General features: G+C 36.4%; 1 protein-coding gene across 2 annotated transcripts in view; it reads right to left on the reverse strand.

The window, feature by feature from the left end:
* Positions 1–3,261: 3,261 nt before the first annotated feature.
* The window catches only part of pdgfc (platelet derived growth factor c), a 43,311-nt gene continuing 32,324 nt past the window's right edge, over positions 3,262–14,248 (reverse strand). For both annotated transcript variants that reach the window (XM_028009594.1, XM_028009593.1), the window contains 4 exons: positions 12,546–12,726; positions 5,216–5,423; positions 4,777–4,994; positions 3,262–4,323 (listed from right to left, as the gene is read on the reverse strand). In XM_028009594.1, the coding sequence (XP_027865395.1) occupies positions 4,210–4,323; positions 4,777–4,994; positions 5,216–5,423; positions 12,546–12,726 (721 nt within the window). In that variant the 3' untranslated portion in view covers positions 3,262–4,209. The remainder of the gene's footprint in view (positions 4,324–4,776; positions 4,995–5,215; positions 5,424–12,545; positions 12,727–14,248) is intronic.

The raw sequence follows: 14,248 nt of genomic DNA on the forward strand, positions 1-14,248 counted from the left end.
CTAAAATACCATCTCAATGCAAAACCTGTTGCAGCAGCACAGACGTCCCCAGCACTAATGTCAGCGTCCACAGTCTGCAAAGAAGATTTTTTTTTCTAAAATGTTCCATGGATGATCAAGGATTTCCTGAAGGCTGAATGGGTAAAGTAGCACTTTGCACTAATCTGGTGGCTGACTAAACTTACATAACAGATTAAAAACAATGGTTATCTCCTGTGTTGAGCTCAAATGTCTATTCAAATATTTAGCAGCAAAAAGATTGAGAATGTTGTTTATTTTGTTGATACATGATTTTTGATTAAAATCTGATACAATTAACTGGACTCTAAAATTAACTGGATAAAAAAATTATTTAGTCCTGTAGATTTGATCTAAAAGTTGCATTCTGAGCTCAATACCACACACAGATGCAAAGACAATAATATTTTAAAGTAGTGATGAAAAGAGTAAAAAGATTTTGTCACTGGTAAAAATAAAATTACATTTTCTTCGGGACAAATTTGACAGTTTATTGATGATATGAATCATTGCTCTGGAGGCTCATCTCCATAAAAAAATCCACCACAACAATTTCAACAATTCTATTTAAAATGAAGAGCAGAAAATGAAGAAGAGAAGTTTCCTGACATTCCCATCACCAATGTGTCACAAAGACTGTGGAGAGATACAGTATCTGTCTGTAATCACTGAAGAGTGAGGATCCAAATCTCTTGGGGCCAAAGGAAGCTCAAAGGTGAATGATTATCTACAGATGTCTTAAAGATTATTGTAACATTTTACCTCCTCTGCTCTTCCAGGAAGAAAGAAGGACACACATGCATGTCATCTATGAAGTCAGAACACGTCACTCCTGTCCATGGTGTGTCTATATTAATATGCACGTAATATGCAGAGAATAGACGATTTCCAGAGAGAAATGTATAATAAGTTTCAGTTGTTCTTCAAAGATGTAGCACTTTTAAATGACCTCCAGAGGAGATTGACTCTGAACTTTTTGCCAGTATAAGGACATTTCTGCAAACACAGGAGAACTGCAGAGACTGTAGTAAAGAGGATTGTGATTATAATTAAACAGCTGAAAGAAAAAGTTGGAGAAATGAAACTAGTAATCCATGTCAATAAGTTTGTATTACAGGTGACTGAATTTGGTCTTCAGGAACAATGGCTCTTGCTCAGGTATTTTGAGCTTTTAAAGTATTAGACCTCAACCACAAAATACGTATTATAGTCATATTTTGCAGTAAAATTTTTCTCCAGTGTAAAAAAACCCTTTTAGGTTCATTTTTGTTTTTTAAAGGAACTTTGTAGTGCATGAAAGAAAACATCTGAAAACGAGTTATTCTTTAATGCTGGTATACTCTGGTGAAAACAATCATCCTACATGATAGTTTTGTTTGTGCAAAATCTTTTGCAGCCTGAGGCAACAGTAGAATTTTATACAGCATCCACTGAGTCATATTTAGAAATATAAAGGACACAATGAATCGATTCCTGTGGGCTATACAGCAGACAGAGATTGGAAGCTTTTTTATCCATACCAGAAATGTTCACACTGAGTGAAAACTAAAGAGCAAACGACAAAATGTTCCATCCACATGAAGCACATGAATTTACACATATGATTTACAGAATGTTGCACCAAAGAACAGGTTTATGTTCTTACTTTATGTTCTTACTGCTTTATAATGGAGTTGCTGCAGATTCAGACCTTCAACTTTGCATAAGTTAATTGTTTCATTTCAGAAGTATTTCTGAGAATCAGTATAGAAATGAAAACATGACTCATCTGTGGAGGAGGCTGGAAGTCCAAGGGCTTTTGCGAAACTTCTTGTTATGTGGCGTTTATAATACCATTAATTAATTCAATGTACCCACTTTAATGACTGCACGCTCCAAAGCATAGTATTTTTTATCCTTGCAGCAAGTCTAAAATGAAAAATGTTCAGAAATATGCAGCATGTGTGTATATTCTAGCCTGCAGCTGATTGGTCCTCAACTGAGAAGCAAAGACAGAGGAAGCCTGGAAGTGTCAACTGTTGGAATACAGCTACAAACTTCCTCACACACTTATAAATCCACAAACACTGTCCAGAGCCAAACCAACTGACCACGACGTGTCGCATCCTGCGCCAATGCAGTGAGGTTTCCTTTGCAAAGTAACACTGCTGCAGCCAAGGAAGGCCGCCTGTTTAATGTCCAAAAAGCCACAGCGGGAGCCGGCGGGCTTATGCAGTAGCATCTGGCCTCGCCTCAGATGCCTGCCAGGATGGACATTATATGAGAATAATTGGCCAGGACAGCAATGTGTGAGATGGACAAATGAGTACCTCCTCCTGGGTGACCTGATGGCCAAAAGAAAAGGGAGCAACGCTTCTCTGGGTGTTATAAAGCACTTTAGCAACAGACTGGTTGAATTAACACATACAGAACATTTATAATCATGACTATAAATGTGCAAAAATTTCATCTGATTTTCCGTAGATGTTTCTAAGTATTCGAATAATTCATTCTTTGACTGTTTTTAATTCGAATCATCTGCACAAAGCCATAATTGTTAGCCAAGTCATAAGGTCTACTGAGAATAATGATGACAAAACTCTGCAGTAACACTCAGCGTGAAGCTTTTAGTTTTTAGAAGAATGTGAAAACGTACAGCTTGTTCAGGGGTTTCAGAAAACACAGAAGTTTTAAACTAATTCAGTCATTAATAGAATAAACTTTGTCTCTAAAAAATGCTTTATCTTCTCCTTAAAAAAGGGTCGTACTGAATAGACACATGGGAAAGAGAAATTTCTGGACCCTTTGTCCTCTGAGTTCCTAATTGTGAGAATGTTATATTCTCTCATTATAATGCACAGACCTAAACTCAAACCCTTTCATTCATAAAGTCCTGAAAAAAAATTACTGGTGTTAAACTTTGGAAATCCTTTATTTTCTTCTGAAACTCATTGACCTTTGTGTTGGAAATTTTGATCTCATATTTACTATATAATATATTATTAAACATTTTTTGCTATTAAACTAAAGAAAACACAAGCAGAGGTCTCAACAATTGCTTGGATCAGTGAGTGCCTGACAGACTGACTTCAGTTTGGGAAACCGAGGGACTGTGTGTGTAAGCAGGTGATCAGCAGCAGGAGCGCCACAGGGCTCTGTACTCTCACCGTTCCTTTTCACTCCGTACACATTCGACATCCAGCACAAGTCAGACTCCTGTCTGTCTGTTAAAGTTTAATTTAGAGGAGCCACAAGAAGTTCAAATTCAAGCAGAAATTGAAAAATTTATTCTTTAAGCTCAGTATTAGAAAATACACAAACAGTTAAATAATTATGTTGTTCAAATAAAAAACAACCTCAATGAAATTTCAAAGTAAAAATGACTAAAAATAGAAAATGAAAACTAATTCTACTGTACAGCAAAAATGTAGCAAATAAGGCACATTGTATCTAAATTCCCTTTCATTAGAAATAAATATTTATTATGAACAATCATTCTGCAAAAACAACAAAATGCAATATATTCCTCAAGCAAGCAGAGTTGATATCGCTGATATGGATCACAGAAATGTTTCTAGACAATGTCCAGCTGGTTCAAAATTCGCAACAATCCCTCCTGGAATATCTTTGGTATAAAAAACAAAACTGAAAAAATATTTACACATAATGTGATTGTATGACACTGCATTTTTCCACTGACAAATCTGTAGCAAAGCTCAACGATAGTAAAGGAAAGTAACCAGACACAACCGCTTCTCTTTGACTCAATGGTGAAAAACATGAACCATGAAACTGTGGGAGTTAAGCAGCTGGAGGAAGCTCACTTACAGAGACTAGAAGCCCTTAAAGAAGACGCTCCCGTAAATGTAACAGTCCACACAGAATGAAAACTTTTTCCGGATGAGTAGACAACGTCTCTGAGTTATCTCCGTCTCTGGAGCTGTTTGGTAATAGTCCACCTTTGCTCCAGTGATTTTCCTTTCCGCTAAAATACAATCAGAGCACACTATTTGTATTCCCCAATGGTCACATCCATACCAAAGATTTATTAGATTCCAGTCTGTTCTGCTTCATCCAATTAGTGAAAGGACAAGCGTATGAAAGAAGAATCTTGTTAGCTCCCCAGTGGAAGTGGATGAGATTCAGAACGGCTGCAGAGTTCATGTCTGAAGTTCTGGTGCTGCTGTTGGCAGCTTCTATTCAGATCTGAGGTCAGTCCTGGTCGTCTTTACAGACACAGGAACACTCTTCATGATGCTCCAAGGCCACATCCGTCATGGACTTCTGCAGGCTTCTCCCTCCGCCTCGATGTCTCAACAGAAGAACCTGTTGAGAAGACGGCGCATGAGCTGATCGGTGCAGAAAACCTTTCTTTTTTATCCACTTAAAAATATGTACATAAATCATTTCTAAACCATATGGAGTGAATAAAATACATATCATTTCAGAGAAAAACAATGGTGGATAAATAAATTCCTTTCCTTCATTTTGGTTTTTCTTACTGTACTAAAAAAAAAGATTACAAACTTAGATTTGATTATTGATCAGAGGTGCTTTAGTTGAATGCAATTAAAAACATGAATTGAAAATGAAAAAAATTGGTTGAATAAGTTGGCACATAAATGATTATCAATAAGAGTTTTCTTGTATGCAGCTTTGACTTTATCAATGTTGTCATTCTGGTACGGTGTGCGAACCATCCCATACATTCCTTTTTGGTTCACAAGATTAAAAAAAGGTGGATAAGTTTTAAAGTTTAATCTCTGAAGTGATGATTACCTCATGGTATTTCTTTGTGACCCTTGCTGGCACGCACTGGCAGTCTATGCAGCGATGAGAGCAGCAGGCACAGTTTCCACCACAGCGCTTTACAAGGAGGCAGCTGGGCCAGAAAATGACATCTGTCCTTTTCAGCTCCTCTCGCAAAGACACTGAGTAGTTGCGTGGTGTGCAGCTGTACAGCCGAACTTCCTCCCTCAGCAGATTGAGATCAGCTCCTTCTCAATGACACAGAAGAAGTTCAGAATTACCTCAGTGCCAAATATTTATCTTTATAGTTTTAAAGCAGAGTGGAAACTTATGGTAAAGTTTACAGAGATTACATTCAGTTCCTGTTTTAGTTTTTGTTCTTTTCACATATTTATTTAGTATTATTTTATCAAGCTTTTATACATGTTTCTAGAGCAGAAATTGAAATCTAGAAGATGAAGTGCTCTACCTCTGGCCTTCCTGTTGAGGATGAACGACTTCCCCAACACGTGCCACGTGGGTTTGTACAGCTCCTCCATATCCAGCTGCCATCGCTCCGGTTCCAGATACTTCATGACGTCCTCCACTGTGCTGAGCACCGCCACCGCCTCCAACAGCTCCTCAACACCCTGCAGGGACGGAGGGGGCTGCGTGGTGGCCTCTGGCTCTGATGCAGTCTGCACAAAGAATAATAAAATAAATCAGTCTACTCCATATCCATGATGACTCAGTGACAATCTTTAACAGGTAAAACAATCTCACCCCACCTTCTATAAGTTGTCTACCAAATATGATTATCCTTTCATGTAAAAATTAATAAAAATGTGAAAAGCATTAAAAATTTTGATATTTTAGTATTTGTCAATTGTTGTCATTGTCAGTTCCTTTACGATTGCTTTTATTTTATCCTGGTCAGAATATTCCGTTATTGGTTCCTTGTTCCTAACTCATGTGTATTATGTATTACTAGTCCTGAGTTTTTTAAAGCTTTTAAATTACTTTTTTAAGTGAAACTGTTGATTTTCACCCACCTGCCTTTGGGTTCTGCTCATCGCTGTTCTAGGACATCAACACAAATTGATGTTTCTTGGTTTTTACAAATCTGAAAATGTTTTATGATTGAGAATTAATTTTCTTTTCATGAAGTCAGTGAAAAGCAAGTAATACTGTAAGGTGAACTTATGCTGCAATTTACTCAGTTTGTGCTAGCAAAACTGCATAAAACGTAAAGATAATTTATATAATTTTGTGTCAGTGACATCACCATCAGTCCCTGAGCAATACACTTTCTGCTTCTTGCACTCAGAAAGGTTATAGATGCAGAAGCAAGAATGGGAAAGAATGTGTTGTGAAGGATTCTGTATACTCTAATCAAACATATTAGAGGTCTGAAGGAATGTAAAATTTCTCTACAAATCATAACTGTTGTTGCTTCACATTAGATACAAATGTGAAGAACTTCAAATGAAAAGCAGAGAGAATTTAAACATAAATCTCTGATTCGTCTGTTTCCCTTTGAATTAATACATGAGGTCGAGATCTGAAGCGTTTTCTCTGGCATGTAGAAACCTGATGTTTTGGATATCTAAGAGAAAATGGGAGAATAAAATAGTGTTCAAAATAGAAAAATATGTTTGCTGTGAAAAATCCACAGCAAGGTGCTGATTTAAATGACATTTAAACATATATGTATGTTTAATGTTTAACATATATTTTTAAACATAAAAGTATGTTTAATGTTTCCTTTAAATATTAAACAAAGATGTGTTTAATGTTTCCTTTAAACTCTAAACATAGAGATGTTTAATGTTTAAAGACAGAAACTCAATATAACCTAAACCCAAAAAGTTAAACAATCTTTGTGAGTCGCACATTTTAATAAACAAATGTTCTGCTGTGATACTTTATACTTTTATACAACTTCATCAGACCTACTGTTTTGGTTAACTTTTTACTAGATTATCACATGTAATGTCCACTTTAAAATATAATTTTAGAAAATGATTGTAAAGCATTAAAATGTAAATAATTAAATGTCTATTTTTTTCATAAGACCACAGATATTATTTATCAGCGCTTCAGATGATTTTTTTTTCTTCTTTTATTAGCACTTATTCTGTGGTTAAAAAAAAATCTAAAAGTTTCTGTGACTAAAATTAGCAACCAGTCAGAACTGGTACAGATTATTCAGAAATAGACATTGTGGAAGTTTTTTCTTTTTTAAGGTTTTGTTGGCTCTAGTGGCCTTTATTTTTGAAAGTAGTTTGACAGGAAAGAGGGAGAAGACATGCAGCAAATGTCGAACCTGCGACCACCGGCACGAGGACTAAGGCCTCAGGATGTGGGTGGTGCGATGCCCCTGCGCCACCACAGGATATTGTGGAACTTTAAACAAGTTTTCCAGCTATAAAGAAACTTTCTGACTGGAATATTTCTCAGCCAGGTTCATTTTGAAGTCTGAAACATTTGAATATTTGACAGAGGCAGTCTCATCATTATCTCTCACAGAATTAGTCATTTTATAAGCCTTTTTATGTCATGTGTTTACAAAACATACAAGAACTTTCCCTTTGATAATTGAGGAATTTTATATTCTTAACACTTTATTTTATCTGATTATGGAATATTAAATATTATTTATTTCACAAGTTACATTCTCCCTGACAAAAAAAGACATTCAGAATATTTCTAGTAGATGCTTATAGTTGTGACTATATTCAAAATACTGTATCCTCCGAAGACAGGACAGCAATATGAAATAACGGCAGACTTTTATTAAACTGTCAAATGTCATTACATCTCTTTCACCTCCTCTGCCCACTTTGCATAGCAGCTTGTTGTTGTGCCTCTGATTGGATGACAGTGTTATTTGTTTCCAGCTCTCAGTTCTCCTGGCTGCAACACTCTCACACAAAAGATTGATAATGTGGCTTTGGTCCTCCCACAACAGAAGAGACTGATTTCAGTCCTGTTCAAGCAAAATGTCAAATCGCTGGCTTCTTTTCTCTTATCTGACTGACATCTAAAAGGAAACATTGTCACAAGTACTTAAGACACTCCTTGCAGCTGTGCCTAAAAGCTTTTGGAAAGGAAAGGAAAAAAAAAATCTTTTAAGGGGATTGAAAAGACATTTCTGGGAACCAATATGCCCTCTAAATAATTCATACAGCTAAATTAGTAATGAAGAAATGCTGCTTGGAGATGTACAAGTTTAAAATAAAAAAGTGCAGATATTTGTGGATTTATCTCTATTCAATATGAAAATTACAAACTAATACTTGAGTCAGTCTAGGCATGAAATAAAAAAACCCAGTGTGTTCAGTCAGAGGTTTCTTTAAGACCTCTGTAATGCTGGTAGCTACAGGAGCTTTTAGAGATTAACAAAATATTGCTGAATTGAACTGGATTAAGTTGAAATACATAAGACTTATTAAAAAAAACACTGCATCAGAATTTTGCACTATAAACTGTATTTATGCTAAAATTGTATTTGTATTTTTCTGTCTTCTGGGAAAAGAACTTGTGATATGACATGACAAGTAGTAACAAGTAAGGAAGGGCTAAGGCCATCTGCAGCTTGTGAATGGCAATGATGCAACCACAGCATGTTCCAGGATTAGTTTCAGAGAGCGGTCCTTTAAAAAACGTCAATTTCATTAGAAAATCAAAAGACGCATTTGATAAATTTGAAATGCCTCATTTTCAGCTATGACCTTTAAAATCAGTCAGTGTTGCATCTATGGGAACAACAGAAAATTAAAATCAAGACAAAAAGCAACACAAGATGAACAGACTGCAGTAAGGTGAGTGAAATAACCTTTAACTTTGGCTTGGAGCAGATTCAAAAACAGCAAGCTGATTTGACTTTACAAGCAGAGGTGACAGATGTACACAGACCCACTGGCCCACCAGTCAGCTGAGGGTGTCAAAGGTCAAATGAAATACAGACTAAACTCAATGGAAGAACATGCTTGCTTAATTTTGTCAAAAGACGACACTTTATATATAAAAGTCTTGGAGTAATCAATCAGGTATATTATATTACTAATTCAATTAGATTGGCCCATTTCACAACAAATGTTTTCTTGAGGCTTTTAAAAAATAATAATTTCATGTTTCGTAATCTGCCAGTGTAATAAATCGGTACTAAAAAGCCTTAAAGACTGATAGCAGGGATATTTTTGTGGTTTAGTTTGTGTGTGTTGGTTGTAAAAAGTGGAATGTTTTCTTTTATCGGGCCAGAATGAAAGTGGAACAGTTTGCCCCCTGTCCCCACAGAACAGGCCCGTTTCCAAGTGGTGTTGCAGACTCGGTGTTCTTCTCGTGCGAAAGCACATAATCGTATTCCTGGTAGCTAAAATGACAGGTTCAACTGACCATGTTGAGATGACAATTCTGAAATAGCATCCTGGGAGAGCTCTTCAAAACAATATATTCTTCTTTCACATGCAGCTGCAAACCACTTCCTTGCACAAGAAAACTTTGAGTAAGCATCAAGGTTTTCTGTGCACGAAAAAGTATTTTACTTTCATTCACTACACATAATTAACTGCAATTAAGGTCAGTGTAAAAACAGACCTTAGTTTAATCATGGCAAAGAAGACTCCTGCATTGATTTTTAACCAAGATTCACTTCAGCTTTTTCAAAAGCTTTTGTGTTTGTTTTTTTACTCGAGTATAGATCTTATGAGCCCTGCGCAGCATGCGCCACTTTTTAAACAAACATGAGTTTGTTCCGTCTCTGCTGCGTACAACTGCTTTCTATCCTTTAAAAAACAAGCCAGTTGAGTGATCTTTTGGGCCAGCAGATCAGTGCTGCTCAGTTCTGGATTGAGACCTCAGCACCCCAAGACAATGATGTATGTTTTGTTTGCTCCCTTAACCCACAACGCCCACCACTCAGCGCCCGTCACGCTCCATTCAACAGGCCCCTTCTCCTCTGTGTTTTAACAACCTTTTTGCCTCGACTGTTTCTTTTTCTTCTTAAAATCTCTTCCTGCGGATTACAGACTGGGTTTTATTTTTTCCCCTCTTCTCATTCCATGGAAGTGGTAGGGTGGAATCATTGCTTGTTTAAATATAAACTACAGAGCTGGCCTCTGCATGGCATGAGGTTCCAGTAGCTGCTGGTTGACCACAGAGGAAACACAGAGAGCTGCTGTTCAGTGAGCTCCTCCTCTGTCGGACACGGGTTCAAAGGCGAGACAAACTGAGCATTCGAAGCCCAAAGCTTTCCTTTTCTCCCAAATGGTTTCCTGCACCTTTAACGGTTTGACTGTGAAAGAAAAACTTTGTCCCGAATGACGGAGCTATTCACTATTTTAATGCCATTTTACTAATGGAGAAAAATCATTTGAAATTGTCCATAGATTGTTCGTGTAGCTGTTATTTTGGGGTTTTTTTGTTGAAGATTTGGTGGATCATTTTGATGAATAATTTTTATGTGGCTCTAAGCATGAAGAAAGGAAGCAGATTTTGTAAAGCATCAGGTCCAATCATGCAAAATGTTAAAGGTTTAAAAACATGGATGCTTTATTCATTTTTGCTTTTAGTAATTGCTTTGAACCATTCTGTTTTGATATAAAAGATAATAAAACATCTAGTGAATTTTAAAAGCAAAAGGTGGAATTTAGTGGGAATGTTCTCTAATCCACTCAGGTTTATAGTTATACAACTTTTAACCATACTTAATACATTTTCAGTGGGGTTGAGTGAATAGAGAAGCTGAATATTTGTCTGTTTAATCTATTCCAAAACCAGCTTTGATGCCTGTTTAGGATCATTTATGTGGAGGAAAAATCAACTACATCCAAGTTCAAACTATCTTGGTGCTCAGGTGGATGGAAGAAGAAAAGATGAGTTCATCTGATGACAGAATACATGTTCACCTCCTACATTTGCATCTTTGATTCTTTTTGCATATTTAATAATTTGCTTGGACGTTTATTGCTCTGTACACTGTCTTTGAGTGCCACTTGATTCACTGAAGGAATCAGAAAATAGTTCAGATTTTTCTGAACTATTTTCAGAAATAGTTCAGATGATGATTTTGGTGCTTTATCACCAAAATCATTCCACATGCTGAGGTAAATGAGTCTTCGTCCCAGCAGAGTTCCTTCTGTGACTCTGGATGAGTTTGATTAATGTTCTGATATTACTGGGAGATTTGAGTTGCACCTGCTGTAGCTGTGTTGCAGGTGTTGTCTTTTCAGATCATAATTCTGCCACAAAAATCTGCAATCATGAATAACTTATTTTGATTAATACATCAACTTTCTGTAGAGCTTGAAAGCAGTGAGAAGTACATTTCTGGATTAATTCTCAAGTGCTCAAACTTTTGACCCAACAAACAGGCAAGTCCATCAAAAGATAGTCTGTTACTAAATCCTCACTGTAGCAAGAAGTAACAGTGCAGGTTTTTATCTTTTTCTGCTGAAAGTTTCAATTCCCTGCACTTTTATCAGTGTGAAGTACACCATGACCTCTGTATCTTTTTTATAATATCCACAAATTCCTTCTTAGTTCATGTTCCTGTTATAAATCTTGATGTGGAATTTAATGTAGAAAGACTGCTGAGGCGACAATAAAAGAAATCATAAGAAGCAGAATAAAAGTTACATAAGTATTAAAATGCACTTCCAGTAACCCTATCTACTTATGCTCGATTCAACCAATAGGGATTAATGCATAACTTTATTTACTTAAAGCAGGTAAACAGAGCAGAACAGGTTGAAACGTGGCCGTTGTCTCTTAGGTTTATCTCTGGGTTTAAACCGGGACAAAAGGACCTAGAGCATGCATCGATGTGTGTGGTCTGCAGTACGGAGGGAAAACAAATTGCAGAGGAACAAAAATAAATGCAAAGATGACAGATGAAGACAAAAATCAATTGATCACTCAAAATGTTCAAATTGTGTCTAATGTTTTCTTCTTTTTTTCATTTTATTTAAACATTTTTACATTCTTTGTGAAATTACAAAGTAAAATTCACACACCCACTACCCACTTTAAAAGTGGGCATGTGCACCCCGACTGAGTTCACAAACTCAAATTAACTGAGTTTGTCAGATAGTTTGAATTGTATGAAATATAATGCATTTCACCAAAGGGGTGAATTACTTTGTATTCAACTTTGACAAAGGCTACGATAATAGAGCAAATGTAATTTCTCTTCAGTAAAATTACATATGGATAAAACGTATAACACCCAATACCTTTTATTTCAGTCCGCTGGATAAATTCCCCCAAGAGTCTATGACTTGCATCAGAATTTGTTTTGTTAAAAGAAATCCTTGATAAAGTTGTTGACTCTGCTTTCAAAACTATGCAGTAGACCAAAACAACATAAACTTCAGCGTATTAGTCAGATAGGTAATTTCAGGGTCTAGCATCTAAAAACCAATTGTCAAGTAAATTGTTATCACTAATTGCCTTGCAGCCATTGTTGGCATTGTTTTATTTATTTAACTGTGCTTCTGTAAATGTGTGTGCAGTGCTGTGCAGTCTGGTAATCTTTACAGCTGTAATAAATGGAACTACATGTACCAGATGTTGCTACATTCCAACATAACTTAAACATAATTTCTCCCCAATGATACATAAAACCTTGGGACCAGAGAGTCAGAAATAGATTATTGCAAATCAAGGCACCATTTGGGGTATACCAAGCAGATGATTTTTCACTGTGCATACACAGAGTGACATCGCTTATTGTCAGGTGAATTCCTCGTCTGGGCATAAACGGTTTAGGTGCCCACAATGATCATTCTTCAACTCCTGTTCACTGATATTTTACCTACCACAGGGAGTAGAGAGTAGTGGAGGCAGAATCCAGGCTCAGAGGGGAAGTATTCATCTGATATGAAACGAACAATAACTTGGCTGCCTTTGGATTTTTGACTTGTTGGTGCAGATTGTGACCCACACCAACGACCCAGGATCGTCTTCTCAGTGGGATCCTCTATTTCCACAAAGTCATACCTAGGAGAGTGGGGCAGAAAATAGTAGAAAGTCATAATACTGTTCTTGACAATAACCAGTAAGTTCAGGAAATATAACAAATCAGTTCCATCAAAGTTCCAGAAATGGTCCAGGAAAGTTCTAGAAAAGTTTGCAGTAGGTTCTGGAAATAGACTGGCGTGTTCTGAAAAGTAACCTTTTAAGTTCTGTGGCAGCACATATGAAGTTAAAACTGTCTAGAAATGTTCAGGAAGGTTCCAAGAAAGTACATGGTAAGTTTCAAAGTACCTAATAAAGTCCCCAAAAATATCTTTCTTTTCAGTTTGGATAAATTTCAACAAAGTTACACAAAGTATCTGGTAACTTTGGGAAAGGCTCTGTAGAATAACCTCAAGGTTCCCGGAAAGCATTGACTGTTTTGGTATTTTGGGTAGCATCAATAAAAAAAGATTTTTTTGTTTGTTTGTTTGTTTGATGAATTGCTTTGATTCATTGGAACTTGATTAATAAGTGCTGGCAAATTTGACCTTTTCTTTAAACAAAAAATAAGCTAAAAGTATTTCAGTAATAAATTCAGTAATAAAGGTTGCTTTTTACTTAAAGTGAAACATAACTTCTACAAAGTGAGGACTATTATGTAGTCCTCACTAGAGGTTGAACCAACATTTGGCGTCAAACAAAGTCCTGTACACAGACAAATATATATATACTGTATATATATGATGCAAGTAAAACATCTCTTGGAATTACTGAATGCCAAAAGATGGCATTCAAAGATTCTAGAGCGACCAAGGACAGCAGGATTTCCTTGGTTGCTCTGTAAAACTTTGTCACCTTGTATTTTTACAGAGATTTCTCTCCACTGGCCAACCTGTCAAACCCATAAATCCATTAAAAATTATAAGGTGCAGATGCTCTTAGCCCCAGTCCAGTTTCCTTTGTTGTGTTAGTGCCAATACTGAGTGTTTCCAGTTTTTGTAAACTGCAGTTCAGGAGTTCAGCATTTTATTATTTATACGCGTGTGGAGGTTGCACTGCCTCCACTTCAGCTGTCTCTGACTCCTAATCACTTTGCCATTTGCATCAACAGAAGCGCTAACCTCTCATTTACTGCTGCCAATTTGGATGTTTAGATTTCAGGAACACTGTTTATTTTTCCAGCAGGTTGACAGTTCAGTTCAAAATTATTTTTACAAAGAAACTTGTTCTGACATGAGCAAAGCTGTAACTGAGTTTTCTTTGAAGGTGAATGTTTTAATTTCCACTTTTTAGCTGAGGATTTGCATATACTGCAAGCTGTTGTCTGAACAAACAAAACTATCAGAAAAACTCATGTTGCAAATGATCCTTTGCAAAATATATACATTTTCACATAATCTGAAATCCATCAATTTAGGCTTTTTTTCCGTTTTATACATTGTGAGAGGTTCCTGAAGGAAAGCTTTTCTCTAAAATGTGCCACTCTGACAAATCCACGGTTCTGACAGATGGCTTATCAATTATGCAGAATTGCCTGATCATTACACATCGCCATGTGTTCAGA

Source organism: Xiphophorus couchianus, chromosome 23, assembly GCF_001444195.1.
Source record: "Xiphophorus couchianus chromosome 23, X_couchianus-1.0, whole genome shotgun sequence".
NCBI classification, from domain to species: Eukaryota; Metazoa; Chordata; class Actinopteri; order Cyprinodontiformes; family Poeciliidae; genus Xiphophorus; species Xiphophorus couchianus.